The following is a 14,577-nucleotide window of genomic DNA, read 5'->3' as shown; positions in this document are numbered from 1 at the left end:
TTGAAAATGAATATTTTTTCGTTTTATATTTATTTGTGCATTATTGAATGATCTAATTTTGAAACTTTTTTTTTTGCATTACCACAAAACAGCAGATTCTCTTATTAATGAAAATTATAATATATTTACAGGAATAAATATCAGTTAGTTATATATTAATTAGCTAAGTGGTTAAGTTGGATAACAAATTCTTTCTAACCGAAAAACCAAGCTTTGTATTATAACCATGGCAACTCTTGTGTTAGTTTGATTTTAGAAACACAGTTTTTAAACAGGCGTAAAATCTTTTTACAATTGTCACTCATGAATTCAGTCAAACTCATCCTCTTTCAAGATTTTAATATACAAAATAAGGAAAAGCAAAACTTGAATGAAAAAAAAAAAAGGAAAATCACAAGGCTTCCTCTGTAAAAAAAAAAAAAAAAAAAAAAAAATCACCAACAGAAGGTCCTGTACATAACAGCGGAGAGATGACAGCAAGTTTGCAGTTGGGCGATCATCTCCGTGGGCCACCGCGGCCTCGTCCCCGTCCCCTGCCACGACCTCGTCCCCTGCCTCTGCCCCGTCCAGCCACTGAGAAGACACACAACAGATTTGTCATGAATCAGACAGTCATGCGTCACAGATCTGTTTAAATCAATAAATTAAATAACGACATCGCCTGACGAGGAATTAACACAGAACAAAACCGGGACATGTTAATAGTTGCCCATGGTTGAGCCTGATCACAACTTTACACTATTAATTTTACCACAATATATAATAAGAGGACATTGTTGTTATTGCGGTATGACATAAGATGAGTTATTGAATATCTTCAACTCATGGATACTTTCTATACAAACATTTTAAATTCAATACAGAGTTTAGTTTTATTCAACTTTAGACTGTCTAATTGTTGAATGTCTCTTAATTTTTTTTTTTTTTATAAACGGCCACAGCGGGAAACACTAGAAGAACTAGTACGCCTAGAGGCGTATGATAAACCGGTTACGCCATAAAATACTCGTTACAACTGAAACACCGTGTACATTTGTATATGGGTCCATCTGTCTGGAGAAAACTTCGATGTTTGAACTTTTCTCACCTGCTTCTCTTTTCTTGGACTTGACCTTCGGCTCGATGTCAACCAGCAAGGTGTCCAACGGAAGGCTGTCAGGAAGGATAAAGTAGCGAATGTTGTTGCCACGGATACTCAGAGATTCCAGCTGAGTTGGCTCCCTGTTCTTCAGGGTCATTTTCACCGCCTTCAGGTGAGTGTTCATGCTCACGTCAACGCCTACGAGGGCAAACAAGCAGGAAAGCAAGAGTCACTGGACGAGGCTTTAGCACAAACTAAAATAGAGACAAAGTCAACGGCAGCAGTCAATGACGTATCCACATTCAAAGAGTAAACACCGTTTACTTGGAGAGTAAAGGCACCATACTTCGGCACCTTCTGAATTGTGGCTCAATGGTTTGGGAACTGGAGGGTCACCAGTCCAACTCCAGGGGCCAATCTACCTCCAGTGCGCCTGCCGAGGTGCCCTTGAGCCTTCACCCTCTCTACATATATGCATGTGTGTGATTGTTTCGACGGGCTCCCTGCACTAGGGCCTAAACAAAATGTTGTTGATGCGTTTGTAGCGGCCAACATTCAATGACAAAATGAAGCTTTCCCTTTCATCTTACATCTAAATTGAAGGTAGCACATTCCAATCTACTTTAAAACCGTCATAAAGGTACATTTGAGTACAAGACTCATGCATTATTAGGTAGCACAGATTTGCTAACTGAACCATTAGCCCGAGTCACGGCGGAACATTTTAACACTAGCTTACCCGTGATGGTGCCGTGCACCTGCGTGCCATTCTTCAGCTCAATTGTAACCGTCTCGTGGCTGAGTTTCATCAAAAACCTGCGGGAACATATCGACGTTAAAGCTCAACTCATCGTAGGGGGAAACGATTTCAGTGATATTCTGTTTACACGTTGATGCAATGTTAACATTAGCTTGATATTAGCTACCTAGCTAACTTCATTTTTAGCTAGCAACCGCAACAGACCCGTTCGCCACCCAAATAAAGCTTCTCCTCCGAGGAGAGCTTCACTCGGTCAAATCTCACCAGTTGAACTTTTAATGGGGGAAATAAACGACTAAAAATCATTTATGAGCAGCTTATGTCGCTAAACGCCAGTGCTAACTAGCTGCTAACTGTGAAAACACACTAGGCCCGAACAAAAGCCGGCCCTCCAGTCGGAATGTCTCCCCTTGTTAACTTAAACATCACATAACGGACTTTCCAGCTACAATTCATTCATTATTTTCCAACTAAATAAGGCGCAAATGTATTGGAATACATGCGAAAAGGTATCCACTGGGTTACCCCAGGGCCTGCCCTGCTATTTTGACGTCGTTAAGCCTCCATTCATTCCTCTACGCTTCCCGCCTCATCGTCATCCGCTCGTTCGCATCTACTTCCATCCATCGGCACGACGTTACTTGTTATGACCTATTTCAACGGCGAACAAAAACGGCGTCGTTACTACACCTATTTACCTGACTAGTTTCATGATGGTACCGGATCGCAGAGAAAAATTCTCCACCAGAAAGAAAAAATTGCAGCGCTCGGGCAATAACACAGGCCGCTGTTTAACGCTTGAATTTGTAGTCGCGTTAGTTCTACGTCATCGACAGAGCGACGGAAAAGAAAAGGGACAACAAACGAACAGCGACACCCATCGGTGAAGCATCGAATAATGTTTTTTTTGTTGAAGAGCGTCAACTTTTATGCACCTTTGTTGTTAATTATGCAATATACACTGCATCTTACACTATTTTTTTATTGAACTATGGTTTTTATCAAATCTTAGGGTAAACAAATGCATTTTATTTCACGGTGACATTAGCAAATCATTTTCAATTTTGAAAAATTTAAATTGTCAAACTTTTTCCAAGCAAGTAAAGTAATTTGTCAGAATAAAAAAACAAGTGTTGTGATTAACTAATTATTAATGTTGTTTTCATGTGTCCCAGCTATAATAGTTTGAGAGTAAGCAAGAAAGACTTGACCCCAAAACTGAAGCAGCTAAATGGAATAAAGCCATTTATTTACACCTAGTTGATTCTTGATTTATGAGAAATGCATGCTGAGTTTGTGAAGCCATTTTTAAAATGTAAAAAGAAAATAAAAGAACCTCTTTCACTTCTTTGACCACGAAGGATCTGAAAGTGATTTTGAACCAGCAAATAAAAGACTTGCAGCAAAACATAGCGAGAAACTTTCAGCTCTTTTTATTGAGAGTAAACTTTGCACTGACACTTTCATTTAGAATTTTGGCAACACATCAAACCTCCCTTGTGGACAAACTGGGAATGTTTTAAGTATAATCAATGAGTTCAAGTGCATTTTTTAAATGTTATTTTTATTCTGGAGTGGTTGACGACTGAGGGAAAGTTAATATATAAATATTAAATATATATAGATGTGAACTTAAAAATGGTGCATGGACATTCAATTCTCACCAGAAAACCAATCAATTATGAAAACAAAAAGTAAAACAAAAAAAACACTCGCATCCTAAAACATTAATAGCATGTTTGTGCAAATTAAAAGCTCCCCAGTGCTTCCATTGTGGTGCAAACCAGTCAAATGAAAATAAGCCATGTTGTAGATGGCAGGAAAGGACTGAAATTCAGGGGCATCTCAGCAGGCTTCATGAAATTTCTTCATCAGCATTCAAAATCTGTCCAGCACCTTCACAGTTTCATGTTCAGAGTGGAAATGTGTTATTCCAGGGCTTTAAAAATGATCTCGTCAGCAGAACACTGCAGCCCTCACACTTTTAAAAACAAGCTTTGAACTAATTAGAAGCAATTAATTTAGGATCGCATGTCACATTCTGTGTAAGTGGCTACTTTTGGAAAGTAGACGGAGACATTTCAATAAAAAATCCGCCATTACACAGGATATGTTTACAGTCGTTTGGCTTTGACATAAAAGTATGATTAAAAAGACCATCATCACTGACACGACAGGCATTGTTTGAATACTTTGTAAACATAATTGGGCGATAGAATTTGAATGACAAGCTCATTTAAAACAAATAATCACGTGTCAAACACATCTGAACAACGCTCAGATAGAAAGAGAGCTACAGTGGAAACGCTACTAAATAACTGACAATTCTTTTCATGTAGAATTGTCAAAATATGGGAACGGCTTCTCTGGAGACAAAGCGAAGACAAACCTGAGGCGATGGACAAATGATCCTAATATGACATCAAGAACAACGGAACCCAACCCATCTCCTCTCCGGAGTACAGCAATGCTGCGGTGGAATATGAACAGAACTCTTATTTTAAATGTTTCTAGCTTTCGGCATCATCCGATTTTGCTTGGCCTCGGTTTTCACTCCAGGTTTAATGTGCAAACAGGTAATCTCAGCCCACAGCGTGCAGACACATAACATCATCGATTCTTACTAATCATAGGGATCACTTACAGGATATTTTATTTTAACGTTACTCCGGTGAGATTCATCAGACAAACAAAAGCTCCAGTGGAATTGCCACAAAAAAAAAAATTCAACCTCAAAAAGTGACCAATTATTGTGTTTTAGCAGTTTTAACGCCTTCATTGATTAAACTCGAGTGACTGACACCTCGATGAGGATGAAGTGAGGCAAAAATGATCAATACGGCATTCTGCATTAGTGTCAAAAGTGCTTATGATGTGACAATAGCAAAGTACAGTGAATGAAAAAGCTCATCGGTGACAGAGTTAATCAATAATTAACCCCTGAAAACAAGTACCCACGATGCCGAGGGAGCGACTCACTATTGATCGGGGTGCTGGCTCTGTGGCTGTGAGGCTGACGCACCCGTCACAAGATCCAGACGGACGTGTTCGACCGACTTGTTTAGTGAGCAGATCAAAGGAAAGACCAGTGCCGTGTCGGACGCTAACAAAGTAGGCACGGAATCAGGCTGTCTGATTGGACAGCAGGCTAAACGAGCTTTAAGGTTACGGCCATCGGCGGATTTGGCTCTTAGCCCTCTGGACAGGCTTGCGGTTCGGTCAGCGTGTCGTAAACAAGACGATCGCAACCGTCTCGTCTCCAGCCACTCACCCGCCTCGCGGTTTGAGGCAAAATTTAGATTTTTTTTTTACTAAGATCAGCACCAAAACCCCCCCCCCCCCCCCCACCCGGACAAACGGAACACAGCCGGTAGACGGGCAATAAATTAAGAGAACAATCAACATGTGCAGCATTTCGTGTTGCGAGATCAGTAGCTTTCTATCGATGCAATGTTTTACACACTCATTTGTCTTGTAAAAAATCTTCACTGGACGAACTCCTCGGGGCCTTCGTCCTCTCTAGATACGGTGTAAGACACACAGCAAACACCCAAAGACGCACAACTTTCACCGTGGCATCGCTGTAGCATCTCTTTTTCTTCTTCTTCTTTTTACCTCACTTTCATTCCCGTCTCTTCCTGCGCTTGGCGTCCCGTCTCCATCACACCAGGTGCACCTGTTCTTCCCAGTCCTCGGCTGGGGGGCTCCCCTCTGCCTGAAGGATCAGCTCCAGGTCTCTCTCCGTGACCTGGACAGTGTGTGCGGGACTGTTTCCAGATTGGGAGCGTGTGTGTGCTTCGTCCAGCGACAGGTCAGCCACACACCCCGTGTCCTCGCCAGCACCTCTGTGGTCCAGGTCCAGACTGCCGGGCCTCGACGCGGTCGGCCCCCCCACGCCGACAGCACCTCGATCGGGGCTCGCTGGCGTGCCCTCCAGGGGCTGCCAGATAGGGGCCAGGGTCACCTCCCTGGAGGTCTGACCTTCTGAGCCGGTCTCGGTGTGCGTGTCGGGGGAGGAGTCCGTTTCTGTCGTGGGCGGGGAAGGGATGAGGGCCAGACTCTGAGGGTTGTTCTCAGGGTTGATGTTGTTGTTGAACCAGGCCATGATGTTGTCCAGCAGCTGGGCACTGGCTGTCGGGTCCAGGGCTTCCAGACTCTGAGGGTCACTGGGGGTGAAAGCGGGCCCCGGCGGGATCACCGGTGACAGCAGGAGCTCCGGCTCGAGCTCTGGAGACGGGAGGCGCAACTGGGCAGGGGGCCGGAGGTGCGATTCAAGATGGGCCTGGGCGCCGGAGCTACCGTGTTCTGAACTGGGATCGTACGAGCCGTCTGCTTTTCGGGCGCCGTCGTGCGTGGCTGCGGCGTGCGAACCGTGACGGGCCGGCCGATGAGCGTGCTCCCCCTCGGCTGAACGGCCCCCGCCGTGGCAGCAGCTCTGCTCCTTGCCGTCGGCATGCGGACCCGTGACGGTGATATGATCAAGCGTCAATACATTCTGGTTCTGTCTGTGGCCGCAGTCGCTGTGAGCGGGTTCGGTGGCGCAGGGGGCAGCGCGTGAGCCGTGGGTGTATGCGTGGTGCGAGCAGAGCTGCTGCTGCGCGTGTGTGTCCAGGTCGTAAGGAGTGGTCATGTTCCCCAGTTTCATAAGGCTGTCTCCCAGTTCTAGCAGCTCTGCACTGAGAGAGGGAGGCGGGGGAGGGAGAGGGAGAGAGTTAGACCTGGGCGGCTGGTAGGCGGAGTCTGTCCTGCTGGGGGGGCGGGGAGGATCCAAGAAAGACGTGGGGAAGGAGGACCCTCTGGCTCCTGGAGGACTGTCTGTGTTAACAGAATGCAACGCGACGTCGCCCGGGTCTCCCACGGTCCCGGGCCTCCTCTCCTGTCCTCGCTCCAGCCCCCCCTCGAGGTCTCCATCCAGACCACGTTCCCTACGGGAGTCTTGGAGGGAAAGCTGGATGGCCAGCAGGATATTCGGGTCGTCTTCATCCAAAGAACGCAGTGCTTTTCTGCGGCCTTCACTTCTTTCCGGAGCTTCTGGAAGGCAAAAAACCCAAATTAGAACCAGAGATGCTGCGCATCGTTTGACCTAGATCCACAGAGCAATAACTTAAAATCCTATTTTGGCTCTCTGTCTAATGTATCGACACGTCCACGGAGACTGAATGGAGGCGGGCATGAGGGTGAAAATCAGGCACATGCAGGACAGAACAAGCCTAATTTATCCACACGCTCTTTTGCCGTGTGGATAATCTTTTTTTTTTTATGGAAGGGCTCTATATATAGCGCGCTAAAAAAAAGTCTTCCAGACCCGTGCTGTCGTTTCTCCTGCTGGTTTCCGGCGTGTTGCTGCTGCTCCGAAGGCTGTGCAGACTCAACATATCTCCTCGGCGCCGAGGCCTGTGTCTGCGGCGGTACTGGATGTCGCCGTAATCCTGCGAAGGAGAAGTCAAGCTGAGGAAACGTCCGTTTTGTACCAGGTCACCAGTCACAGGAAAGAGACTTCGGGTTGGGGTCCTTCTGCAGGAGGCTGCGTTTTTACCTGCGACTGTCTGTCTCGCTCTCCAGCTCCCAGGACAGAGTGACGACTCCCCATCTTTAGACATGAACAAACTCAGTCAGATGTAGCTGTAGTCGTGCATTAGAGGCCTTAAGTCATTCGGTGCAGAGTTTAGGGATTAGAATTAGCTGGGCGTGAACCAAAAGGTGTCAGCAGACGGCGCCGTTTACCTCAGGGGATGCAAAACCAAGGTACTCCCAATCCCATGATCCTCCAGGGTAGCTGGCGCAAAACAAAACACAGAAATGTTAAACGTGTCAACAGCAACAACTATGAAGGAGACGACTTCAGTTCGTCTTGCATCAGACATTTGTGATTTGATATTAAAAGGTCTTTTTTACTTCCTGCGGGGAGGCTCAGGAGAATCGTTCGGAGCGACGCCACGAGCCACTGACGCAAGGAATTCTTGCCTCTTCTGCTGCACCAGACGAGCGGCGCTGATTATCTTGTGGCAGGGCGTCCTCAGGTACGGCCGGTTGACCTTCTGGGCCAGGTCCTCCACCACCATCTCCAGGTCCGTCTGGGGGGGGGGGGGATCATAAAGAGACCATTACAAAAAGCAGTTCAGCAGTCTTCCGGGATCTGAAGGTGGCGTCCTTCTAGCAGAGGACAGCCACGCATCACCTGCATGAGCTCAAATATCTCTTTCTGGGTGCTGCCCTGCTGCAGGAAGAAGCCGTACGGGTAAGAGCACTTGAGGACACGTCGCGTCTTCAGCAGCTCACACACTCCATCCTCAATGAACCGCGTGTCAGGAGCAGTGCCTTCACCTGGACCGGATGATAGGAAACGACAGAGAGGACAATCTCACCGTCGAGCTCGGTGGTGGTGGTGGGGGGAGGGGGGGGGGGGGGGACACTTACGGCAAATGAAGGCTCTGCTCAGCTGCTCCATCTTCTCTTTAGCCGTTTTCAGCAGTTTCTGCTCCAACTGCCGCAAGTAATGGACAACGCGCACAATCATCACGTCGGATTGAGTTCCAGAAATCCTAGCGAGCTTTTTTTTCTTCTTCTTTTTTAGAATTGTGTAAAGAGTGTATTACCTCATAGCCGTGTTCGTGGTTCTTGAAGCGAGTATAATAGTGCATGAAACGATCAAGCTCCTGGAAACTTCTGTGCTTCTTTTCTGCCTGCGAATAAAAAAAAAAGCATCTCCTTCAACTTTATTCAAAACTTATTTTCGCAAATATCGTTTCGCGTGCACGTCGGAGCTCGAGCGTATTTGCGTATTTGCCACCTCGACAGTCATCTCCTTGGACTGCTCCTCCAGCTGCTGGATGACCTCGTAGCGAGTGCAGCGGTAGTAGCCTCCCGTCGATGAGCTGTGCTTCTTCCACTCCTCCAGACAGATCCAGCAGAAGTCGTACTTACACTTGCACAACGAGAGAGAGAGAGAGAGAGAGAGAGAGAGAGAGGAGGGCTTCGACAGTAAAACAAATGTAGAAATAAAACAAAAACTAACCGTAGTTAGACAAATAATGGCAAACATACTTTGGCACACTGCATATGGTTGCAGCCCTCATTCTTCTGGATGGGCGACTTGCAGTTGGCACACGGTTTAGCGTTGGTCAAAAGCCACAGGCAGTTAGCTGCATCCTCATAGGCCTCACTCACACCTGCCACTGTGGAAAGCACACACACACACACGTACACGCACACGCACACACGCACACGGTCAACAACTGCGAAGCAGATGCATCCTTCAGTCAATATCAATGTCTTTAAACAGCTGCGGCTGCATCGTAAACACATCCTGGAGGGCTGCGCTAACTAAGGTGTAGCTAAAACGACGTCCTGAAGCGACGCAGCGGCGGCTTACACTCCTCGGGCTTCATCTCTGTGACTTTCTGGAGCCAGTTCCTCCACATCCGACAGTCGCATGGCTCGTGGGCCTCGCCGAGGCATTCCCTGAAGAAAAGGGGGCCGCCGTAAACGGAAAACGAAGCGTGGTAAATCACAATGAGGCTTCTCGCCTTTCTATTTTCGATCATAAGGACGGCACAGATTAATTTTTTTTATACACAGCCCAATGAGCAATCTCAAGCCCACCAGCAGAAGAGATGACCCTTGCCACAATCGACCGCTGGGGAGGGCAGCAGGGGGAAACTCTGCGGGTCGCTGTCCCCGGGGCCCGGTCGGGTGAGCCGCACCGCCCTCTCGCAACGCGCCGCCGGACACCACCGGATGGCAGGATTGTTCTCCACAAAGGCCTTGCAGCAACAACAGAAATCAAACATTTCCCTCGGAAGCCTCGATGAGAACACGAACGTCAATACCGAAATGGCCTCGGCGCTTCACCTTGATGTCAAACTGTAAGTACCGCTGATCCATCTCTTTGGAAACCACGCTCTCGATCACGTGCACCGGCACCAGCTGGTAGCACTCGTAGGCCGGGCAGAAGATGTTGTGAGCGTCGCCCTCCTGAATCTTGACATTGAGGAAGCTGAGAGGGGGAGAAAGGAAGCGGAGGAAGGATTCGGATTCGTGCGTGAACGCTCCGACACGCTGGGATAGCCTGGGGACACCTACAAAACAAAAGCACAATCCCTACCCTTCCCAGCATGCTCTGCAGAACTCATGTCCACAGGACACGTCCACTGGGTCCTCAAACACCGAGATAGAACACAGACAGATTCCACACTGCGGGGGGGGGGGGGACACAAGGCAAACGCATTATATAACAGATTATGACATCCATTGTTCTTTCACGGTTGGACATGAACATGCTACGATCGAACAAACAGTCGCTCAGACGTTCAAGTAGCATCAGCTGTTCTCCGTTTTATACGTCTGTAAATCACGGCTGTCATTTCATTACAGGAGACACTAATCGCCCCCCCCCCCGGGGGGGCCCTCACCATAGACAGGCCCTCCTCTCCTGGCGTGAGGCAGCTGTCGGTCGGGGAGGTGAGGGTGAGGGTGAGAGGAGAGCGCGGGGTCCTGGGGGTGCGAGGCGAAGGAAGCGTGTCCCAGGCGTTGTAGCCACTGGGCGGGGGAGTGGGCATGGCCACGCCCGACCGCTGGCAGCAGGCATCGGCGTCCGACATCCAGGCTTCCAGGAGCTTTTCTCGGTCCCAGTCTAACAGAGGTCAGGCACAAGTTAGAATCCCGACGACGGGGCTGCGAGGGTTTATGACGGGCTCGCGAACGTCAGGCGAAACACGCACCGTGTGCTCGGAGCAGAGCCTCGGCGGTGAAGAGCGGGGCTTGCAGCATGTCTGCCGTCTCCACGATCAGCATGTCCTTCAGCCTGCGTAGGTCCTGAAGCTTCAGTCCCTCATAGGGCTGAAAAGGTGCAGAAGCGTTAAAGACAAGAGAGAGAGAGAGAGAGAGAGAGGCAATGGGGTGAGAACTGGAAGGCGAATAAACGTCATTAAAGTTTTAGCCGCTGGAAGGACGATCAGGTTTTGTCTCAGCTGCTCTATTAAGGTGGAACCGCCACAAACATTCGACTTGAGAGTCAAAGATTTTAAATGTCTTGGCTTTCTCTGCCTGAAACCACCGGCCTCGTTAAAGACGGGAAAGCAACACTTTTATTGCGTCTGTATAAACGTTGCTGCAGCTCGATAGGAGTCACTGCTCTTAACGCTTTTACACCAGAAACAGCGCCATTAATAGCGCCGATAAATGCAAACTGCAAAAAAAAATAAAAGGCGAAAATGTCCTTGACAGAAAAGGAGAGGACTCATTTCTGTACGGACATTTCCTGAGAAGTGAACGCATCAAAGTGGCAACACCGACTAGAGACGTCCCCCACGAGTTACCAGATTGGTCTCGCGCTTCTTTTTTTTTTGCAACACCAAACTTGCACCAACATTTTAAAACAAACAAACCAGTTATGAGAGGCAGGCAGGAATAATCCTCCTTAAATCTGTGACTCCCATCAGATCTCACCTCCTTGTATTGCAACAGGTTGTTTTCTCCACGTGCGTCTGTGTTTGACTGCTGAGCCGAAGAGGAGGAGGAGGAGGAGGAGGAGGAGAAAACCATCTGTGACTCCAGGCTGAGGGCCAGCTCGGTGTGGCGATGCCGCTCGGCGTGGTCGCACGGCGTCAGCTTGTCCTCGTCCTCCACGAAAAGGTCCGCTTCGCACTGGATGAGCAGCTAGATGGGGGGGACGGAGAAAATGCAGAACAAAAAGGATTGGGAGGAGAGAAGCGGCAACAAAAGAGAACGAAAATAAGCAGGAGGCGACAAAGCAACGCGTGGCAGACAAAAAGAAAACGGGAGGAAGGAGAAGAGAGAAAGAGTCAACAAAGACGTGACGGCAGGAAACAAAAGAAATGAAACAGGCAGCGACACATGAAGGGGGGGGGAGATAATAGGAGAGAAAAGCACAATGTGAAAGAGAGAACATTGTAAGAGAGACGGAATGAAGTGGGAGGAGAACGCTCCACGTCTTCCGGCATTTCTTCCCACAGAAACAAAAATCAGGTTTATTTTTCTTTTAATTCAGAAGTTTAATTTGGCTCCCAAACCGGAAGGAAGGAAGGAAGGAAGGAAGGAAGGAAGGAAGGAAGGAAGGAAGCGTTTCTGGGAAACACGAAGCGGACGCCGATGACACGAAGCTGCTCGTCTCACCTCCACGCAGCTCTTCATGCCCGCCGCCGCAGCGTAGTGCAGACAGGCGCTGTGGTGATTGTCGGTGGCGTTGACGTTGGCCTTCTCGTACTGACCCCCCTCCAGCCTGGCTCCGGTCCAGTTCAGTATCAGCTGGCGGTGGAGGGGGGAGGGGGGGGGGGGGGGGGGCACAAATACACACAGCAAATGTTATTGAGGGGAAAGTCACGCCTCAGCTTTGCCTCGCCATCATTCACACGGTCTTTGTCCGTGCGTTCGTACCTGTAGGCAGTCGGCGCGGCGCTGCTCGTCCCTCTGGGGGCGGGCCAGCCGCGGCGACAGCGCTCCCTCCGACAGCAGCAGGATCTGCGGGCCCTGGCACAGCACGTGGAGGCACGTCTCGTTGTGGACGTTGCGCTTGTTGGGGTTTCCTTCTTTGCTGAACAGGAAGGACCTCAAAGCAACAAAGACGGGAGCGAATCAATCAGCAGGAAGCGACGGCGGAAAGAGAGAACGAAGAAGCGACGGCAAGACCTCAATCAGGGAGCGGAACGGAGGTCAAAGAGGAAAAGTGAAGCGGAGCTCAGAGCGGGACGAGGACGAGGACGAAAGGGTGGATGGAGGGATGAGTGGAGAGGAAGTGAGGATGATCCGGCTGAATGGTGGGCAAGAAGAGCAGCAGAGGGAGAGACGAGGACGGCAGTTTAAGTTTAACATCTCGGAGACAATGGATGTGCTGGTGCACGCGCACACACACACGCACACACACACACACGCACGCACACCCACAGACACACACACTGATTGATGTGCCACTTGCACTCAGAACCTCTAGTTGCTGTTTCGTAAATAGTTTTTTTTATCTCTCTTATCCGTCTCAATCTACATTTGCTGATTAGCTTTCCGCTATTTCAATCGGCTCAACCTGTTCTTTCCGGTCTCCAGATTTCTGTCGGCCTCATTTTTTGACGGCTTTCTTTTGACTTCCTTTTCCCCCTCCTTCGCCTACCATTTGATATTTTCCAACATCATTCTGTCGCAGCTGCGAGTTAACGAAACCCGTTTTAGGAAGTAACGACCAGCATCAAATTAGTGTTTGAACGTTGTGCCGCCTCTCAGTCTATTACTTCACTGCTCTAACGAATCTGACCTTCTTATCCTGTCAGACACACCCCCCCCATGTCGGCGTGCTGCCAATTCACCCACACAGCAATAATCACTAATTATTCCCCTCTCATCCACTAACCCTCACGGCTACACTAGAGTCTCTCTCTCTCTCTCTCTCTCTCTCTCTCACACACACACACACACACGGCAAACAGACCCAAAATCAATCAGTCCAGAGAACGTCGCATTTGTTCAGCAGTTTGATGAAGGCAGGAAATGTCGGGGGGGGTTAAAAACCATGCTGAAATGATTTAGTAGTTTGTGTCGTTTGGTCCAAAAGAAAACTCCAGCCTGAAGATGCTAATATAAATAAATAGTTATTGGGGTTCTGCAAAAAAAAAAAGCTCAATGAGTGTCAGCGTTATTGACATAATTATTGGACTGTTTATCCGGTTGACGAGGAGGAATGGCTACACATCCTGAACTACACATCCTGAACTTCATCCGTGTCCCAGTAAGACGCACGCTGGCGATTTCCTACAGCCTCAGGGAATTTCTAGCCAATCTGATCGCGGAGACAACAAGAAGTCGGTAAATAAACACGGAGCAGACGTCTCTACGCCGGCTGATATCAGGCGCCGTCCGTCCCAGCTGAGCTGCCGGAACAACGATTTCCTGCGATGCTTATCGGGAGCAGAGGAGCCGCATTCAGCACGCCTCTCGGACCATTACCGGCTAGCAGGAAAGGACACAAATAGCACGCCGTGATTCACTGCGTCGGTGGTCGACAGGGTCGGACCCATTGAGCAGTTCTCCCCTCTGAAGACCCTTTGGCGTGCGCGCACGTTCAGATGCAAGACGATTGGAGGAAGCACGGACAGCGACTGAGTCACCGCATCAGCTGTCTGTGCATCTAAACGCCGATGGCGGAGCGCGTCATCGCTAGACCTTTTCCTCTGTGTAGCATTGCAGCGTCGGCGTTTACCTGAGCAGGCGCGTCATGGCGTGGCGGCAGACGTAGTGCAGGGGCGTGTTGTGCTGGTACTGCTCTCCGTACGAAGCGTTCGGGTCCAGCCCCTCCCTGAACTGAGGGTTCCCCTCGTACAGCTGCCAGGCCAGGACCTCGTCGCCGCCCACCAGGGCCTTGCGAAACTTGGTGGCCGTGTTGCCCATGACTTCACGCTGGCTAAAGGTCGCCTCCAATGGGAACTCCGGCGGATGCCCGTCTACCTTCCGAGCCCCCCCCCCCCCCCCCTCGCCTCCCCTCCTCCTGCCGCTCCTCCCCCCCCCCCCCCCTTTCACCACAGGTCACGACTTAGATCTTCATGGCTCGGTGTTTTCCTGCCCTGAAGGGAAAGAGAAAGGGGGGGGGAGACTGATTAGAGGAAAAGGATGATGGAATAAGGGATATGAGAGGAGGACAGATTTAGAATGAGTGTGTGAGTGTGAGGGGGGGGGGGGTCAATCAATCGGTCCATCTGATGTTGGAGGGAAAGAAACAAGAAAGCCAAAGAGA

General features: G+C 49.3%; 2 protein-coding genes across 2 annotated transcripts; both read right to left on the bottom strand.

Moving 5' to 3' along the window:
• Positions 1 to 308: 308 nt before the first annotated feature.
• snrpd1 (small nuclear ribonucleoprotein D1 polypeptide) lies at positions 309 to 2,645 on the bottom strand. Its single transcript, XM_068747412.1, has 4 exons — positions 2,540 to 2,645; positions 1,821 to 1,897; positions 1,088 to 1,279; positions 309 to 573 (listed from the first exon to the last, which is right to left on the bottom strand). Exons 1-4 carry the CDS (start codon positions 2,551 to 2,553, stop codon positions 497 to 499), a joined length of 360 nt encoding a protein of 119 aa, XP_068603513.1. The 5' UTR covers positions 2,554 to 2,645; the 3' UTR covers positions 309 to 496.
• A 2,568-nt stretch (positions 2,646 to 5,213) lies between these two features.
• Positions 5,214 to 14,234, bottom strand: LOC137903151 (ankyrin repeat and IBR domain-containing protein 1-like). Its single transcript, XM_068747286.1, has 20 exons — positions 14,047 to 14,234; positions 12,237 to 12,408; positions 11,976 to 12,107; positions 11,289 to 11,498; positions 10,562 to 10,679; positions 10,253 to 10,473; positions 9,946 to 10,034; positions 9,693 to 9,837; positions 9,444 to 9,604; positions 9,214 to 9,302; positions 8,886 to 9,016; positions 8,632 to 8,766; positions 8,438 to 8,524; positions 8,259 to 8,325; positions 8,020 to 8,165; positions 7,737 to 7,915; positions 7,566 to 7,617; positions 7,378 to 7,431; positions 7,147 to 7,270; positions 5,214 to 6,872 (listed from the first exon to the last, which is right to left on the bottom strand). Exons 1-20 carry the CDS (start codon positions 14,232 to 14,234, stop codon positions 5,503 to 5,505), a joined length of 3,870 nt encoding a protein of 1,289 aa, XP_068603387.1. The 3' UTR covers positions 5,214 to 5,502.
• Between the last annotated feature and the right edge of the window lie 343 nt (positions 14,235 to 14,577).

Source organism: Brachionichthys hirsutus, chromosome 13 (assembly GCF_040956055.1).
Source record: "Brachionichthys hirsutus isolate HB-005 chromosome 13, CSIRO-AGI_Bhir_v1, whole genome shotgun sequence".
Classification (NCBI taxonomy): Eukaryota; Metazoa; Chordata; class Actinopteri; order Lophiiformes; family Brachionichthyidae; genus Brachionichthys; species Brachionichthys hirsutus.
This window is presented reverse-complemented; position numbering and strand designations above follow the sequence as displayed.